The following is a 15680-nucleotide window of genomic DNA, read 5'->3' on the forward strand; positions in this document are numbered from 1 at the left end:
GCCAGTTAGTTCCACGTAACCAGTTCCGACATAAAGACGAAACGCTGTAGGTCAAGGATAACGTAAACCAAGAACACTCCAGTAGTAGTTACTGCTACTGGATGAGGAAATCGATCAAGAGGGCAGAAAAAAAAAGATGCTCGTCTTTCTGAGTTTAACAAATACGGCTTTTTTTTCCTCTTTTTTTTTTTAGGGCCACTCAGATGTACCAACCCTGTAGTGGGAATCATGAGAGGTTCTAAAGGTACAGCTTCTGTGGTTGGAACATGCACAAAAACAGCTCAATGCTACCAGCCTGAACACTATAAATGTACAGCTGGACGTTGTGACTCAGCTCTTGTACTGGATTGTATTAGATTAAGCAGGTGTTCCAGATAAAGTACTCCGAGTGTGAATCATATTATCCTACTTTTTAAAGCAGTCTAAATGTATCTGATGCTAAAATCTAAATTGTGCTGAGTGACTAGACTCTGCAGTTGTCAGATTAATATAGAAATCAGACTGTGTCAAAATGGAAGCAGAAAGTGCCAAGAAAGTAAAACAGTCAAGTAAAAGTACCTGAAAACTGTACTTGAATAATTAAGTTCCTTTCCACCTCTGAGTGAACTGAACACAGTTTAAGTTTAGACGTCACCCAGACCTCAGACATGTGAAGTGTTGACATTACAAAGGCGGCGTTTCAATAATCTGCTCAGACTATAAGAGGGACTCTGAGCCCCGAGTGGCTTCACAGCAAGCCTAGCATAGAAGTCCACTCATCTGCTAGACAGAGCAGTGCTGCGCTCACTCGTCTGGCTGTCCTTCACCCAAGCAGCCGGTGAGTAAACCCACATCAGCCCACACCGTCTGGATCTATTCTTGCAAACTTTATTCTGGAGCTGTATGGAAGTCAGTTTATTTCACTTGTTTAACTGCAGCAAACTCTAAAAATCCAAGATAAAAACAAACTGTGCTGCAGATTTACAGCTTCAGAGATCATCATGGAGGTTAAACGATAATTTATAGTGTATTTTGTAATGTGATTAAACATGCCAAGTAAGTTACTTATTGAAGTTTCTTGCTGCAGATGATTATATTGATTGTTTGAGCACCTCTGTCCTTTATTTAGATTCAAACAATAGTGTTCAAATCTAACAAATACAGTCTATGACACAGGGGACATAAGAAATCAGTTATTTTTATGATGCATTTATCTGACTGGAAAAGAATTGTAAAATGTGAACACACCCTGGAGGCATTTTTGTGCTTTATTTAAGACATTGATGGTTGTTTACTTTATTTACCAGTTATGCTCATCAATCAGCTGCTTGGTTTGGTTTTTTTTTTAGCATTTGATGATCAATACAAGAAGAATTTCAGCACTGATATTAAAAAAAATCTTTGACTTTTTCAATTTTTTGAAGAAAGCCAACATCTTTTTTTCTTATAAAAACATTTCTTTAAAACAAAAAGCTGGTAAATTCTGGAAAAAATAAGAATCTTTGCAAAGTTTAATTCAGTTTTCCATTCTCAGTATGGCATAAACAATTTAGTAAAGCTGAAATATCAAAGAATAACCCTAAAACCCTAAAAAATATACATTTTACAGATGTTAAGAATTTTTTGAGAGTGCACAAGAAGTATAACTTATCTTTTGGCACGAAAAGACAGCTAGGTGCGGACCAAGCAGTCATTTTTGTAGTCTGCACACATTTTCTTATAATTGTTATTTTGGATGTCTGAATTCTGCGGGTTAAGCTCTGGTCAGGACGGTCATCGTCATCGGGACACGGTGAGCGGATTGATCGTTGAGCCTCTCGCTGCGTCGCTCAGCGTTTCTGCCGTGTTGTCCTTGCTTTAACGAGATTACGTCTGCCTTGAAACTGAGAGGGGAGCACTTATTAACTTGAGCTGGGGATTATGGGAAATTGGGTCATCTTCCTCAGGGACAGGCTGCAGCGAGGTTCGATCACTGGGTGTGTATAACATGACGGTAAATCCTGGATCGTGCTCGTCCAGTCAGTAATCGGATTACGTTCTGTAATGTCACACAGAGGTGACAGGAGCTGCAAGTGACCTGCTGCACGGAACTAGACCAAATTAAAAGAACCTTTACTTGCTTCTAATGTTTTTTTTCTTGTCGTTTCTGTTGTTAAGATTTCATCACGACGACTACACTTCCGAGAGGTGTCTAAAGCCAAAAGCCTGCAACGCACGAATCACAAATAAGAAATGAATCTCGAGCCACCCAAAGCTGAGATCAAGTCGGCCACCCGGGTCAGCGGAGGACCCGCCACCCCACGCAAGGGACCCCCCAAGTTCAAGCAGAGGCAGACCCGCCAGTTCAAGAGCAAGCCTCCGAAGAAGGGAATCCAGGGGTACGTTTACCATTGTTTTATTGCTCAGAAGAGTCAGAACTAGTCGGCAGCAGTGATTCTCTGTGATTCATCTTGAAAAGTCCTCAGTATATCCAGAACTCTGCTGCCCGTCTCCTCACCCACATCACCCCGTCCTCCAAAACCTCCAGTCCATCCAGTTCAAAGTCCTCCTTCTGACCCACTAAGTCCTCCATAGCCAAGACTCTCCATACCTCAGCCAAGTACCTAAACCTGGGGCAACAGATCCTTCTCATATCTGCTCCGACTCCCTGGAACTCCCAACACATCCATGACTGCACCAGCCTGACCACTTTCAAATCACTCCTCAACACCCTTCTGTTCAGAATTGCTCCTAATATACAAAACTAATTTATTTTTATGATGCGTTTTATGACTTGTTTTATGATGTTCCTCTGTTTTAATATTTGCAGATTTGGTGACGACATCCCTGGAATGGAGGGCTTAGGCACAGGTGAGTTCACGATAAGGTTTAAAATATTAGTTTGTCTGCCCAGCAAGGGTTCAAACAACCTCACATGTTTGTCTTATTTCGCAGACATCACCGTCATTTGCCCCTGGGAGGCCTTCAATCACCTGGAGCTGCACGAGCTGGCCCAGTACGGCATCATCTGAGCCTTCGAGCGTCTTCCTGCGATCCCCTGAGGATCCCAGGCGACACTCCTCAAACCACCCGCCTCGGGCTCCGACTCCAAGATTCAAGTGGAACCGCTCCAAACAGACAACCACAACGAACTGTAATGAACACAAAAAATGGAAAAAGAGAAAAAAAAATCTACAAAAAAATCAAAACCCTTCTCTAACTCTGGATTCTTCCTCATCTCACTCACACCATCTGCTGATCGTTAGCATCCGTTGAGTTTCTCTCGACTTCACTGAGTAGCTCTGCGCTGTTGTTTCCTTAAAAACAGCCGCTCTCTCCTCTTTCGCTCTGTCTTCTACCTTCGTTTTCCTTCTTTTCTATCCTCCTCACGGACCAAACACGAAACTTACGCAAGCAAGGCAGCCTCAATTTGAGTTTAAGTGACAAACCCGTGGAGGGGGTGGGTTCCCGCTTCACGAGCTTTGGCGCCTCTTCTCGCCACCTTTGGAGGCTTTCACCATTGACGCCGAATGTTTAAAATAACTAAACCTGAATTCTGTAGAGAGCCGACACCAGCTTGCCATTGCTGAGCGTAACCTTCCAGTGGGTAAATCAGAAATCCCTCTTTTCCCTCTGGTTTTAAACTGCACCCGACTTCACAAGGAAAAATTTTCTACCGTCATTTTTTGTGGAATTCCGCTGGTAGTTGATCAACACGAGGAAATCTGGCGGCACATCAGAAATAAACCACACATAACAAACATCAAGGAAAACCCAAATTATATCATCACAGCTACCGATAGTTTGTGTCGTCATCGGCTTTGCATCTCCTTTGTACTGTTTTAATGTATTCTGTTTATTGCGTGTTTATTTCTCATACTTTCACTTTGCCCTGTGGGTTTATATTTGTGTTTTTAAGCTCCTTATTTTAGTTGTAAAGTTTAGTATATTTTACATTTTCCTCATTGTCCTTCAACCATCTGCCAGTTTGCTTCTGATTTCACCTCCATCATCATCATCATCACCCTGCTGCCCGCCACACTTTCAAAACATTATTATTCTAACGGTGAAGATAAGTTTTACCTGCCGACGTGAAGCTGGTGGAGGCAGAGGGATGAGTTGGATGGATGTTTCAGTTCACGGCCAGAAGAGATGTGTAATGGAGCTTTGTCCTCTCTACAGGACGACGGAACAAAAAATAAAGCATAAAAAGAGGAAAATAAAACAGGAGAGTTTTCATTGTGGTCAGATTGTTCCCTACAGTGTGTAGGTCAAGATCTCAAGCGGTTTTTATCACATGCTCACATATACAAGCTTTGAATAAAGAAAAACCCAGAAATAATGACAAGTGAGGAGACTAAAGTAGAAACACATGCAAGCAGAAAAAAAGGTCAAATAAAGCCCTTTCAATTTAAGCACATTAAATAAATTTCACATGCAAGCTAGTTGAAGCGCTTCATTTAAGCTGCACTTCTTTTAAATTTTTAACAAATGAAAGACGGAACTCTGAACTTGATATATTTTAATCCACTTATAATATTCAAACAATAATTTAAATACAGAATTTTAGGCAGGCCTATATGTGATTACAAACACACAAATGGTAAAAGTGGCTTTGTTTGTGCCGATATGACGATATAAATATCTGAAATGTTATTTTTGACATAAATTATGGATATGAGTAAAAATCAGCTAAGGAGTAATAATGTGTAACAAATCATCTAGACATTCATATTCTTTTATTGATTAATCAAAGGACATTTTATTACACTTTGATGATTGCCTTAACAATAGAAACATATGAAAAGATAGTAAACTAGGCACGTTTTTGACAAATGGCCTATCAAGTTTCCAAAATTACGATTATGTATGTTACTTTTTGACGGACAAAAGTGAACTTTTTTTCCGTCAAAAGTAACATACAAAAGTAACATACATAAGCGTAATTTTGGAAACTTGTCAAAAACGTGCCTAGTTTTCAGCACTTTTCTGGTTTGTTAATAAAAAGGACATGCAATACAAAAAAAATCTCTCAAATTTTAGGGGTGCCAGGATTCAATTTAGGGGTGTTTGAGCACCCCCAAAAATGGTCTAGAAACGCCTATGTATTATACAGCTAAGTATAAAGTCATAAAGTTGATCAAGTGATGTGAAATAGAAATAATAAAATCTTTAATCCATTATTGTTCATGCAGTTCTTGGACAGACAGAAGTTAAATCATAGATGCTAACTAAACAATTTCAGGGTGACCAGAGGGTAAAAGCAGCATCAGTGACTGAAGCTAGAAACATGCAGTGCTGTAATCTAAGTACATTTACTCAAGTACAAATCTGAGGTACTCGCACTTACTTGAGTATTTTCATTTTATGCAGATTTATACTACATTTGTCAAACAGCTCTAATTACTTCTCAGACTATTTTTTATGATCCTCCTGGCTTTTTAAATCAGTGAATCTCCAAACTTCTTAATCACAATTTTTTTTAGCTGTTTTTTTTTAATCTTTTTTTTTACATTTTTACTACCTTTTCCTAAAAACTTCTTGGATTAGCTGTAAAATGGTGTCTTTAAAACAAACGTTGGCCTTTTTGAGATAAATACTTCCTCCAAGACTGCAATACAACAAACATATGATGATATTATTATAGGATATAAGTTAGTGAAAATCAGCTTCACCTTCAACATTAACAGCAGTAAAAAGGAACACGCACATTCATGCAGCTGTAATTTAATTGAAAAAACAACATATCAGTGTAAAGTTGTCAGGGACCAACTGAATGTAGAACAACTATCTTAAGTTTAAACATTTGAAGTACATTTTGCTTATTAAACTTACTAAATTCAAATTTTGAATATGAAATTTGCATGCAAATGAGGTATTGTTACTTTTACTTAAGTATCTGAATGCTTTTCTACTACTTCAAAGAGTTTTTTGTACTTTTAGCAGCAACATCTCAATTTCTTCATCTGCATACGCTTTGCCTCATAATCCATTTTGGCTCTGACTTTTTTTTTTTTACCTTTTTGCAGATGTACTGTTAGATTCACAAAGACACTGATTCCACACAGGTAGGAGGTTTCAAAGTGCAGTTGGGTTTTGGGTCAATAAAGGATAAAAAATAAACAATTAAGACCAAAAAAAGTCACTGGAAAGGGAAATAAATCTGACACATCTGCCAGACTTTCTCATTTAACTTGAGCTGAAAATGTGCAAGCCCCTTAATATAATATGCAGAATTCATAATCTTCAATAGATGAGGTGGGATATTTTTAATTAAAATACATTTTATGTTATATTCTGGGTATGTGTGGTTCAGATGGTGCAAGAGGTTGGTGACTGGAAGCAGAGAAGTGTTCTTTAATTGCATCCAGTTCATATATTTAAACAGAAAGAAGACAAACGTGTTATTACCTGTAGGATACTAAAGTCACAGGTTGGAAAACAGAAAGTGAGTTTTTACTTGCATCTGATGCATGCGAAAAAACGTCCAAATGCAGCAAAACTTGATGAGGACAGAGCATAGTACAAGTGAAGATGTGGCAGAAGAACACGGTGGCAATTCCCAGAAAACCTCAATACTCAGAGAGCTGATGGGGTAACAAGACTCAGGTGAAACTAACGAGGGTGGGGTCAGTGTAAACAAAGCAGATCGAAGTTTAACATAAAACAGGAGAATCTAACAGGAAGCAGAGGAGATGCAGGAAGAAGTAAAACACAAAAACAGCAGAGACGACAACAACATGATTAATAATAATGGTGAAAATTAGAATAAACAGCAGCAAAAACAAAGAGACTCATTGTGGTTTTGAATCAATTTTAATTTTTAAAAAAATGTTGGTTTGATAGTAGTTTTAAGGTTTTAATTATGACAGAATTAAAGTTCAGTTCATGGTTTTATTTCCATTTTACATGAATTCTTTCTCAGCTCAGCAGATCTGCTCCCCTAAAACTACAGAAATACACTGAAAACATCAATAAACACTCAAATACAACAGAATGAGTCCCAAGAAAACAGCTTTTATTAAGAATCTGTCAGAGTTTCACATTTGTAAAGATATTTTAAGACTCCTGACATGCCACTGATCTGGATTTTTAGTATTTTTAAATCAGTCCAATGTTAATCTACAGTAAACTAGAAATGTGATATAATTTGTGCAGTTTTTGATGTGAAATCTGAACATTTTCAGCTTCTCAGACTCATAAACGTTTATTTTTTTAAAAAATCTGTCCAATTAAGCTAACATAAAGACTCACAGTAACATCTGAACCAATCAGCTGTTAGATCAGGTGAGGTTCAGATGTTTCCCATGATGCCCTGGGGCTACACATTCATTCAAGAGAAACCTCATCATTGTGTGTTATGGGTTGTACATTCTACTCACGACTCAGGCACATAAAACGACTTTCACTCACCACAAGGGGGCGCAGCAATGGATGACTTAAACTCTATCTGGCTGTAATTTTTATCTCTAAATTCATCTTCAGTGGTCCCTTACTGATATTCTGCTCTGAAAATGTAAAATTTTGAACATTTGCCTCCATTTTCTTCAATGTTTTTGGCGTTTTTTGAGAAAACAGTGGATCAAAACTGATCCTCTACAGAATTTGTTGATTTTAATTCGTTAAAGATATTTCAAAACATCACTGTTTCGACTTTATGAGTTTTTGTCAACAATGGTCTTTTTTAAGCGTTTGCACTGAATATCAACTAAAAAAATTGAGACATGCGTTCACATGTTTTCACTAAACTTATATATTTAAAAGTATTGCATTCAGCTCGAGGGGGAGCCAAAACCTGTTGGTTTAAATATCAAAAATGCACAATCTAGGCTCATGACTGCAGTAAATTTAGTAATGAGCGATTAATATGTGTGGCTTCTTAAAAAAAATCTAAATTTCTACACTGCTTATATTTTATACTTCGATAATTAAGATAAATCACCCATTTGTCCACATAGCCACTGATGTGTAACAAAAGTTTGCCTCACTGCCACTTGTTGTTGAATCAAATGCCAGTTAATCTATATTTCTTGAAATATACATCAATTAATATATATTTTTCTACACATTGTAATTCAGTTACTACCAGAATGGACAAACATTCTCTAGATTCTAGTTCACACGCTTAGCGATGAGGACCTTACTGTAATTAGTACTGTATGCAGAGTATTTCCTATTCTGACAAATGTTAGATTAAACATCAGCAAAAAAAAGTCGGACAATACACAGAAAACCAGCAGAATGATGTGGAATCTTTTCCTTTTCTGAATTTTCTCACCGATATTTTGACTATTGCAAACATTTTAAGTTGAACCCTCAGAACCCCACAGTTTCTGGAAGCTTTGATGTCTCATTTTTCCTCACTGTGGGCTCGTTTATTTCATCCTGCATGTCTAGGAACATATTCTAAATGTTCAACAAACAAGTGTTACCGATATTGGAAAAACAAAATATTATAGATATTTTACCACTTACACTACCGTTCAGAATTTTATGGATCACTTAGAAAAGTCCTGAGGTAGATAGGCGATAACATTAAATGAATCAGAAATCCAGTGTGGACATCGTTAATTTGCTAAATGACTATTCTAGCTGGAAACGGCTGATTTTTAATGGAATATCTACACAGGGATAGAGAGGAACATTTCCAGCAACCATCACTCCTGTGTTCTAATGCTACATTGTGTTAGCTAATGGTGTTGAAAGGCTCATTGATGATTAGAAAACCCTTGTGCAGTTATGCTAGCACATGAATAAAAGTGGAGTTTTCATGAAAAACATGGCATAGTCTGGGTGACCCCAAATTTTTGAATGGTAGTGTACGTTTTAAATTATTTTCCACATTATTTCCTCTTTGCTCAGGGATTACATGGCCTGTAGTTCAAGAGAAATGGCTAAATCTGTGACAATCACAGTTGTGCTGGATTTTTTTTTCTCTTTAACATATCCTGATGAGATTAAAGCTTATTATTGGCAAATTTATAAATAAGACATGTAAAGTGATTTGTTTTGTTTAATATTACAATTTTAAAAGAACAGATGCATGTTTCACGCTTGTGTCATTTAAAGAGTTAAAAATCCAGCCATTCTTTATGTTTCTACAGTTTCTGGCTCTGATAAATGGTGTACTTCTGACTGCTTTTTAAGAACAATGACAAGCCTTTCAGACATTCTGATGGGTTTTTGGAGTTCAAAGGGTTAAATATCCAAAAATACACCCAGTTTTGCACACATTATGTTATTGCCTCTGGTGGAAAACCAAGTGCCACAACGCTCTAACACACTTCCACATGGTAAATTTTTCATCCTGATCAGTTTCTACTCTGTGTGGACTCTCATGTGTCTCTTCAGATTTGTTTTCCAAACAAATCTTTGTCCACATTCACTGCAAACAAACGGTTCTTCTCCTGTGTGGACTCTCATGTGTGTCGTCAAATGTGCCTTTTGGGTAAACTTTTGTCCACAATCGTCACATCCAAACGGTTTCTCTCCCGTGTGGACTTTCATGTGTCTCTGCAAATGCGCCTTTTGGTTAAATCTTTTGCCACAGTCATCACAGCCGAATGGTTTCTCTCCCGTGTGAACTCTCATGTGTTTCTTCAAGTCCACTCGTTGCGTATATCTTTTACCACAATCTTCACAGGCAAATGGCTTCTCACCTGTGTGGACTCTCAGGTGGGCCGTCAAATGTGCTTTTTGGTTAAATCTTTTACCGCAGTCCTTGCAGGCAAATGGTTTCTCTCCTGTGTGGACTCTCATGTGAGTCTCCAGATCCACTCGTTGTGTGTATCTCTTATCACAAACAGTGCAAGCGTATGGTTTCTCTCCTGTGTGGACTCTTGTGTGTGTCTTCAGATGTGCGCTTTGAGTAAATCTTTTACCACAAATGTCACAGCCAAACGGTTTCTCTCCAGAGTGGACTCTCATGTGTTTTTTAAGGCTACAATGGTGTCTAAATATTTTACCACAAAAATTGCAACCTAGTGGTTTCTCTCCTGTGAAAACTCTCATCTGTTCGTCTACATTTTGCTTGCTGAGAAATTGTTTATCAAGCTCAGTGCAGCTAAAAGTTTTTTTCTCAGTGTTACATCCCACATTACTATTTACAGTAGACTCAGGTGCTTTGGTCTCCTTCCAATCTTTATCACTGTCTTCAGACTCCGTCAAAGGTTCTTGCCACTCTTCTTCATCTTCATCCTCAGGATCATTACAATCATCAATACTGACTTCTATCTCAGAGCGGTCTGAAGTCTTTCCGTCAGTATTTGGTTGTAAACAGCCACTTAGATCTGATTTCCTGGCTGGTTCTGGTCCTCCACAGTCCTCTCCATCAGGTTCTGTTTTAATCTGTTTAGCTGAGCTGCTGGTTGGATGTTCTGCCTTTGATGACTGAGGCTTTTCTTCATCATCTTCACTCTTCACACGAACAGCAGTGAATGAAAACCTGCTGATATCAGTCTCCTGTCCATTAAGCTGCTCTCCCTCCTGACTGCTCCACAGTTCTTCCTGCTCCTCCTTTATGTGGAGGAACTCTGGGTCCTGCTGGTCTGTACAGGGGCTCCAAGGAACTTCCTCTTTAATCACCAACACCTTCTGGACATCTGGAGGCAACACTGAAACACAGAAATACATTATGAGCATCTGTAACTTTACACAGCAGCATAGAACTCAATATACCATTAAAAGGAGCCTATATATTTATCTTAACAAACCTGCAGAACAACACATATGAACATAGTCTGATCGGACCTCAATAGATCAATAAGATGAATTATTTTTACTACAAACAGAAAAGTTAACAAATTTCCAACAACAAAAAAAATTGCAGTAAGATTAAGTTATGGTTAGGTTCAATTTAAGGTCATAAAATTTTCTGTTGAAGTAGCTCCTTGGTTCAGGTGCTGAAAACGAGTTGAGATTTGAAGCCAGTTGATTGGTGGCTTTAAAACTCCAGGAAAGAACAGCAGAATAAAAGTATCTTATATTTGCGAGATTAGAAGTGGTCGTTTTGGAGACTAGCTCCTGACATACTAGTGAATTTTACAGTAGTCATGGACAGAAAGTAGAGAAGAATGAGTGGATGATTTCAGACACAATCCTGGTTTAAAAGGGTTTAACAAGTGGGATGCATCCTCCCTCAGATCACTTACAGCTTCATAGTCCATGTTATATGGAAGTTAAGCTGTAAAAAGAAGCATAAATATAAGATTTCAGGTGGCCAGTGTGAGTTTTATTGTGTCAAACAGAAAGAGAGGTGCTGCAAGTTTTTACAAACTAAACACACTGAAGATGTTTTGTTGTTTCTGTAAATGATGTAGTTAAAAATATTCACTAAATTCTTCTAAACCTTCTTTAAAGCTGCTGATTAAATCCTAAAATCCAAAACTGTTTATTCAGGGCAGGCTGAACTACGAGAGGTGTGTCGCGTTGTAAACCGTCCGGGTGCTGCACTGAACCGTCAACGTAACAGTTCCGCCGTTTTCCACCCAGTTATTACCCTCCTAACGTTATTAATGTGTCTGTTATTTCTCCATCAGTGGTCAGATTGAGGCGAACAGAAGCTCAGCAGCTCGTTTCTTCAGTGAATCGTCTCTTCCAGCCTCCCTTCCTGCCTCCCAGCAGCTAGCAGTTAGCAGTTTTCTCCACATCAGCTGTTCAATCTTCTTACCGGCGGTTTGCTTCAGAAGGACGTCCTGCGGCTGATGGAGGCGTTTCTTCTGCACTTTCTCCTCCAAACACACAATTCCATTCCGCTGTTGCTGGACAGAATCCACTTGGTTCATGGTGTCGCTCTGCTGCTTTTCTTTAAAACTAACCGGAGGCTCAGACGGAGGTGCTGCGCCTGCGCAGAAAGCGTCACATTTCTGACAGGCATCCTCACGGACACCTTTAGTTTCTGTCACCATGGTAACAAACGCAGCTTCCGTGTTTGGCGTTTTCTCTGCAGGAAAACATTAATAATTTTACAAGCAGCAAAAAAAAAGAAAAAGAAAAGAAAGACTTCAATAACGAATAAAATAAAACAATAAGACAATATAAAGTAGTTTTGTCATCTGTTAATACAATCCGAACAGTATTTTTGCAACAAAAAAAAGTAATTTATTGACATTTGTATATTTTAAAAACATGTTCTCTGTCCTTAAAGTAATAAAACTACACTTTTATTGAAAATATAATTTACCAAACCTGCAAATTTAACACAGAAAGTGAAGTTTTGGGAAACTACTGGTAAAACTTAATCATTATTTTTTTTAAATGAATATTAATACATATATACTTATTAGTGCAAAGATAGGCAGCCTTCATTTATTTAACAAATAAGGTAAGTTATGACAGATTTTGTTAAATTCCCAAATAAAAATCTTGGAAATGTGCAACTGTTTCATGAAATGAGTCTTTTTTCCCATTTACATAAATGAGAATATTGATATTTACCACAGAACCAGCAGCTTTTAAAAACAACCAATGAAGTAGAAGCTTATATATAGTGCAACAGCTATATTATTTATATCTGTGCACTGTGTGCTGCTCTTCTTTGTACCGTTTTTTTTTCTGGCTTTGCTGCTATACACTGCAAATTTCCCCACTGCGGGATCAATAAAGGTTTAATCTGTCTGTCTATCTATGGTTTGCTATTACAGGCATAGACTGTATATATAATGGACGTAGCATCTGGCTCCAGAATTGAAGCCAACCCGGAAGTGTCAAAAACTTGCAATATCCCGCCGTCCGCTAGGGTTGGCTCCAAGAAGCTTTTGCTCCATAGACCCCAATTCATTTTTGGAGAAAATAAAATTTGATAGACTGATTTTCTACAGCTCAGGATTTTTTTCCCCGTTAGTTTTCATGGTCAAAATGAGAGATCAGGTGGCCGATCTTAAAATAAATCAATACTGAATTTGAAATAAATCGTTAAAGTTAGTGGAGCCAGGGGGCGTGGCTATACTTGATAGACAGCAACAGAAGCCTCTGTGGTAAAATGTGGGCGGGATAAGAGAGTCTTCAGCCAATCCTGCCCCTCGTTGCTCTCCGGTCCAGCCTGTTTGATGACGCTTTTTACATCACTGGCTCCAAAAAATCCAAAACGGCGACCAGGAAGTAGCAAAATCTGGGCTTCCTTTTCTCAGCGTTGAAACCAACGGGTGACGTCACGGTTAGTTTACGCCTGATTACAGGCTGGGTGTAGCAATCAAACACGTCATTAATGAGTCTTTTTTCCAATTCTTTTGCTTTAAATTGAACATTTTCATGTTTACATGGTAAGCCTGGTTGTGTGAAAGTTTACAGAACGCTACAAGGCTGTGACAGATTTGCTACTGGATTTAGAGTATGTCTTTAAAGTGCTGCTTCAGCTCAATGTTCATTGTGCAACAAATTTAAAAAATCATGAAAGGGCATTATCCCGGGCTGCACAGTGACGTAGTGGTTAGCACTTTCGCCTTGCAGCAAGAAGATCCCTGGTTCGAGTCCTGGCCTGGGCCTGGGATCTTTCTGCATGGAGTTTGCATGTTCTCTCTGTGCATGCGTGGGTTTTCTCCGGGCACTCCGGCTTCCTCCCACAGTCCAAAAATATGCTGAGGTTAATTGATTACTTTAAATTGCCCGTAGGTGTGAATGTGAGTGTGATTGTTCGTCTGTATATGTAGCCCTGCGACAAACTGGCGACCTGTCCAGAGTGTCCCCTGCCTTCGCCCGAGTCAGCTGGGATAGGCTCCTAGTGAGGATAAAGTGGTGTATAGAGAATTGATGGATGGATGGCATTATCCCACAAAACACCATTAAAAGAACATGTACTGCTTCTACACCAGCAGACTGTTGCACCACAATGCTTAACAGTAGAAGCAACAAAAATATTAGTTTGAGTCACTTACTTTAAAGCTTCTTTAGTTTTTTGTCAAAAATATTTTCTGGAGGTGCAATTTTTGTTTGGTTTCGCTCATAACAAATGTCTCTTACACCCCAGTGTCCAAACATCAGTTAGGAGATTATTATAAAACTTCAGATGAATATATTTTATTTAGATATATTTGTGCTGCAGAAGTTTTGTAGTTAATTTGTCCATTCAACCATCTACCTCCTGGATTCATCTTAACAAATGATGCAAACCTTCTGAGACACTTTCTTCCAGGAGGAGGCTTCAGTCCATCACACCAAAAAGACGGTTCCTTTCCATCATTTGCTGGATTCATCAACGAAACTTTGTAACTCCAATATAAATGCTCATCACACCAAATACCAATTCAACATGTTACATGAAATTTTGTTGTCAAAATGGCGACTGGTTGCTAGCGTTGTTTGCTGAGTCAATCCTATGCGGAAAACTGGTAACATTTCAAGTTTTTGAGCAAGTTTTAAATGATTTTGAGTGAACTCAAATTCTGTCACATTTTTCAAGCGACTGTGATCAATCAGATCCGCAAGTTTAACCCGAAACTGGTAGCCAAATCGATCATCATAATCCAAGAACCTTCTTATACTCTACTTCCATGGCTGCCTCCCTTGTGGCCCCACTTACCTCTTCACGTGGGTGCAATGGCTGTCTCCAAAAATCCCGGTCAATCGCTGATCTTCAATGCCGTATCTCTGACCTCCACTGGATCCGAAATGAGGAAAAACTACTGAACTCCGTAGTCAAGCTGGGCGCAGGTTCGCCTGCCGACTCAGCCGAGTTGGACGTCACCATCCCGGCTACCGACGTTGATCCACCGCCCTCGGCAAGTGCTGCCATGGCATCCGTCTTCCAGCTTGCCCCCCGGCCCGGAGGGGCTCCTGCTTCATCCGTGCTGGCTGCCTCGGACGCACCGCCACATCGCCAAGCCGAGGACTGCTGGCTGTTGCTGGGTGCGAAGCCTAAGCTCGTGCCTGCTGCCGCAGTGGTTTCTACTCCAAACCCGAACAACAGAGCATAGAGCTCCACTCCACTGCATGAGTCCTGGTACGTGGCATCTGGCAGAAAGGCCTGTAAAACCAGCCGGCAATCCTCCCATGAACTCCCACTGTCCAACCGGTATGAGGCCCTGAGTCTGGATGACTTTCCGCTGCTGGCCAAACAGTCAGACCTGGTGACTGTTCCTAAGTGGGCTCTCCCAGCTGGTGCTTCCACTTTGGCGGCTCTGGCTGTGAGCCCCTTTCTGCCAGCCCTCAACACGGTTCCAGCTGGTGTTTCCACCCTCACGACTTCAGAGGTCGTCTCCATCTCCGCAACCTCTGAGTGCCCTGAGCTGGGACGCAGGGCATCCCGCCCCGCTGGCTCGTCCGCGCGGCGCAGGCTGCTGAGGGACGCGGTCCGTTGCCATTTGATGGGATCCTCTTCTCGACGCGCTTCTTCCAAGCCGCAACATCTAGAGAGCACCCAGTCCCCATCTGATCCAAGTGAGGTAAAACCGGCTCCCCCTCGTCCCCTGTTCCCTCTGACCACATTAATTTTAGGGGACTCCATCATCAGGAATGTCCGCTATTTTAACACAGTCACTCGCTGCTTTCCTGGTGCTACTGTGGCCGTCATCCTGAATAAACTCCCGGAGCTTTTGCACGCCCTGCCATCCACAGTCACCAGGCTTATTGTCCATGTTGGCTGTAATGACACCTCCCGTAAGCAATCTGTGTTGACAACAGTTGCTTTTAGAGACCTTCTTAACTTTCTGCACACCACAGGATTAGAGGTGTTTGTATCTGGTCCGATCCCAACACTGGCTTGGGGAGTGGAGAGGTTCAGCCGACTT

The 15680-nt window shown here is 39.9% G+C and overlaps 2 protein-coding genes across 2 annotated transcripts; one reads left to right on the forward strand and one right to left on the reverse strand.

The window, feature by feature from the left end:
• The first annotated feature begins 705 nt into the window (after window positions 1–705).
• pde6gb (phosphodiesterase 6G, cGMP-specific, rod, gamma, paralog b) lies at window positions 706–4195 on the forward strand. The gene is made up of 4 exons (XM_022213749.2): window positions 706–817; window positions 2137–2357; window positions 2789–2829; window positions 2914–4195. Exons 2-4 carry the CDS (start codon window positions 2212–2214, stop codon window positions 2988–2990), a joined length of 264 nt encoding a protein of 87 aa, XP_022069441.1. The 5' UTR covers window positions 706–817; window positions 2137–2211; the 3' UTR covers window positions 2991–4195.
• A 2560-nt stretch (window positions 4196–6755) lies between these two features.
• Window positions 6756–11808, reverse strand: LOC127530201 (zinc finger protein OZF-like). The gene is made up of 2 exons (XM_022213743.2): window positions 11627–11808; window positions 6756–10571 (listed from the first exon to the last, which is right to left on the reverse strand). The coding sequence occupies exons 1-2, from the start codon at window positions 11739–11741 to the stop codon at window positions 9277–9279; spliced, it is 1410 nt and encodes a 469-aa protein (XP_022069435.1). The 5' UTR covers window positions 11742–11808; the 3' UTR covers window positions 6756–9276.
• Between the last annotated feature and the right edge of the window lie 3872 nt (window positions 11809–15680).

The sequence above is a fragment of the Acanthochromis polyacanthus genome, chromosome 19 (genome assembly GCF_021347895.1).
Source record: "Acanthochromis polyacanthus isolate Apoly-LR-REF ecotype Palm Island chromosome 19, KAUST_Apoly_ChrSc, whole genome shotgun sequence".
Classification (NCBI taxonomy): Eukaryota; Metazoa; Chordata; class Actinopteri; family Pomacentridae; genus Acanthochromis; species Acanthochromis polyacanthus.

Excerpts from the sequence above, each read along its gene's own strand:
- pde6gb (XM_022213749.2), top strand. The coding sequence starts at position 2,212 with ATGAATCTCGAGCCACCCAAAGCTGAGATCAAGTCGGCCACCCGGGTC. Across the intron at positions 2,358-2,788 it reads CCGAAGAAGGGAATCCAGGG|ATTTGGTGACGACATCCCTG; the intron begins GTACGTTTACCA and ends TAATATTTGCAG. Across the intron at positions 2,830-2,913 it reads AATGGAGGGCTTAGGCACAG|ACATCACCGTCATTTGCCCC; the intron begins GTGAGTTCACGA and ends CTTATTTCGCAG.
- LOC127530201 (XM_022213743.2), bottom strand. The coding sequence starts at position 11,741 with ATGAACCAAGTGGATTCTGTCCAGCAACAGCGGAATGGAATTGTGTGT. Across the intron at positions 10,572-11,626 it reads CCTTCTGAAGCAAACCGCCG|TGTTGCCTCCAGATGTCCAG; the intron begins GTAAGAAGATTG and ends TCTGTGTTTCAG.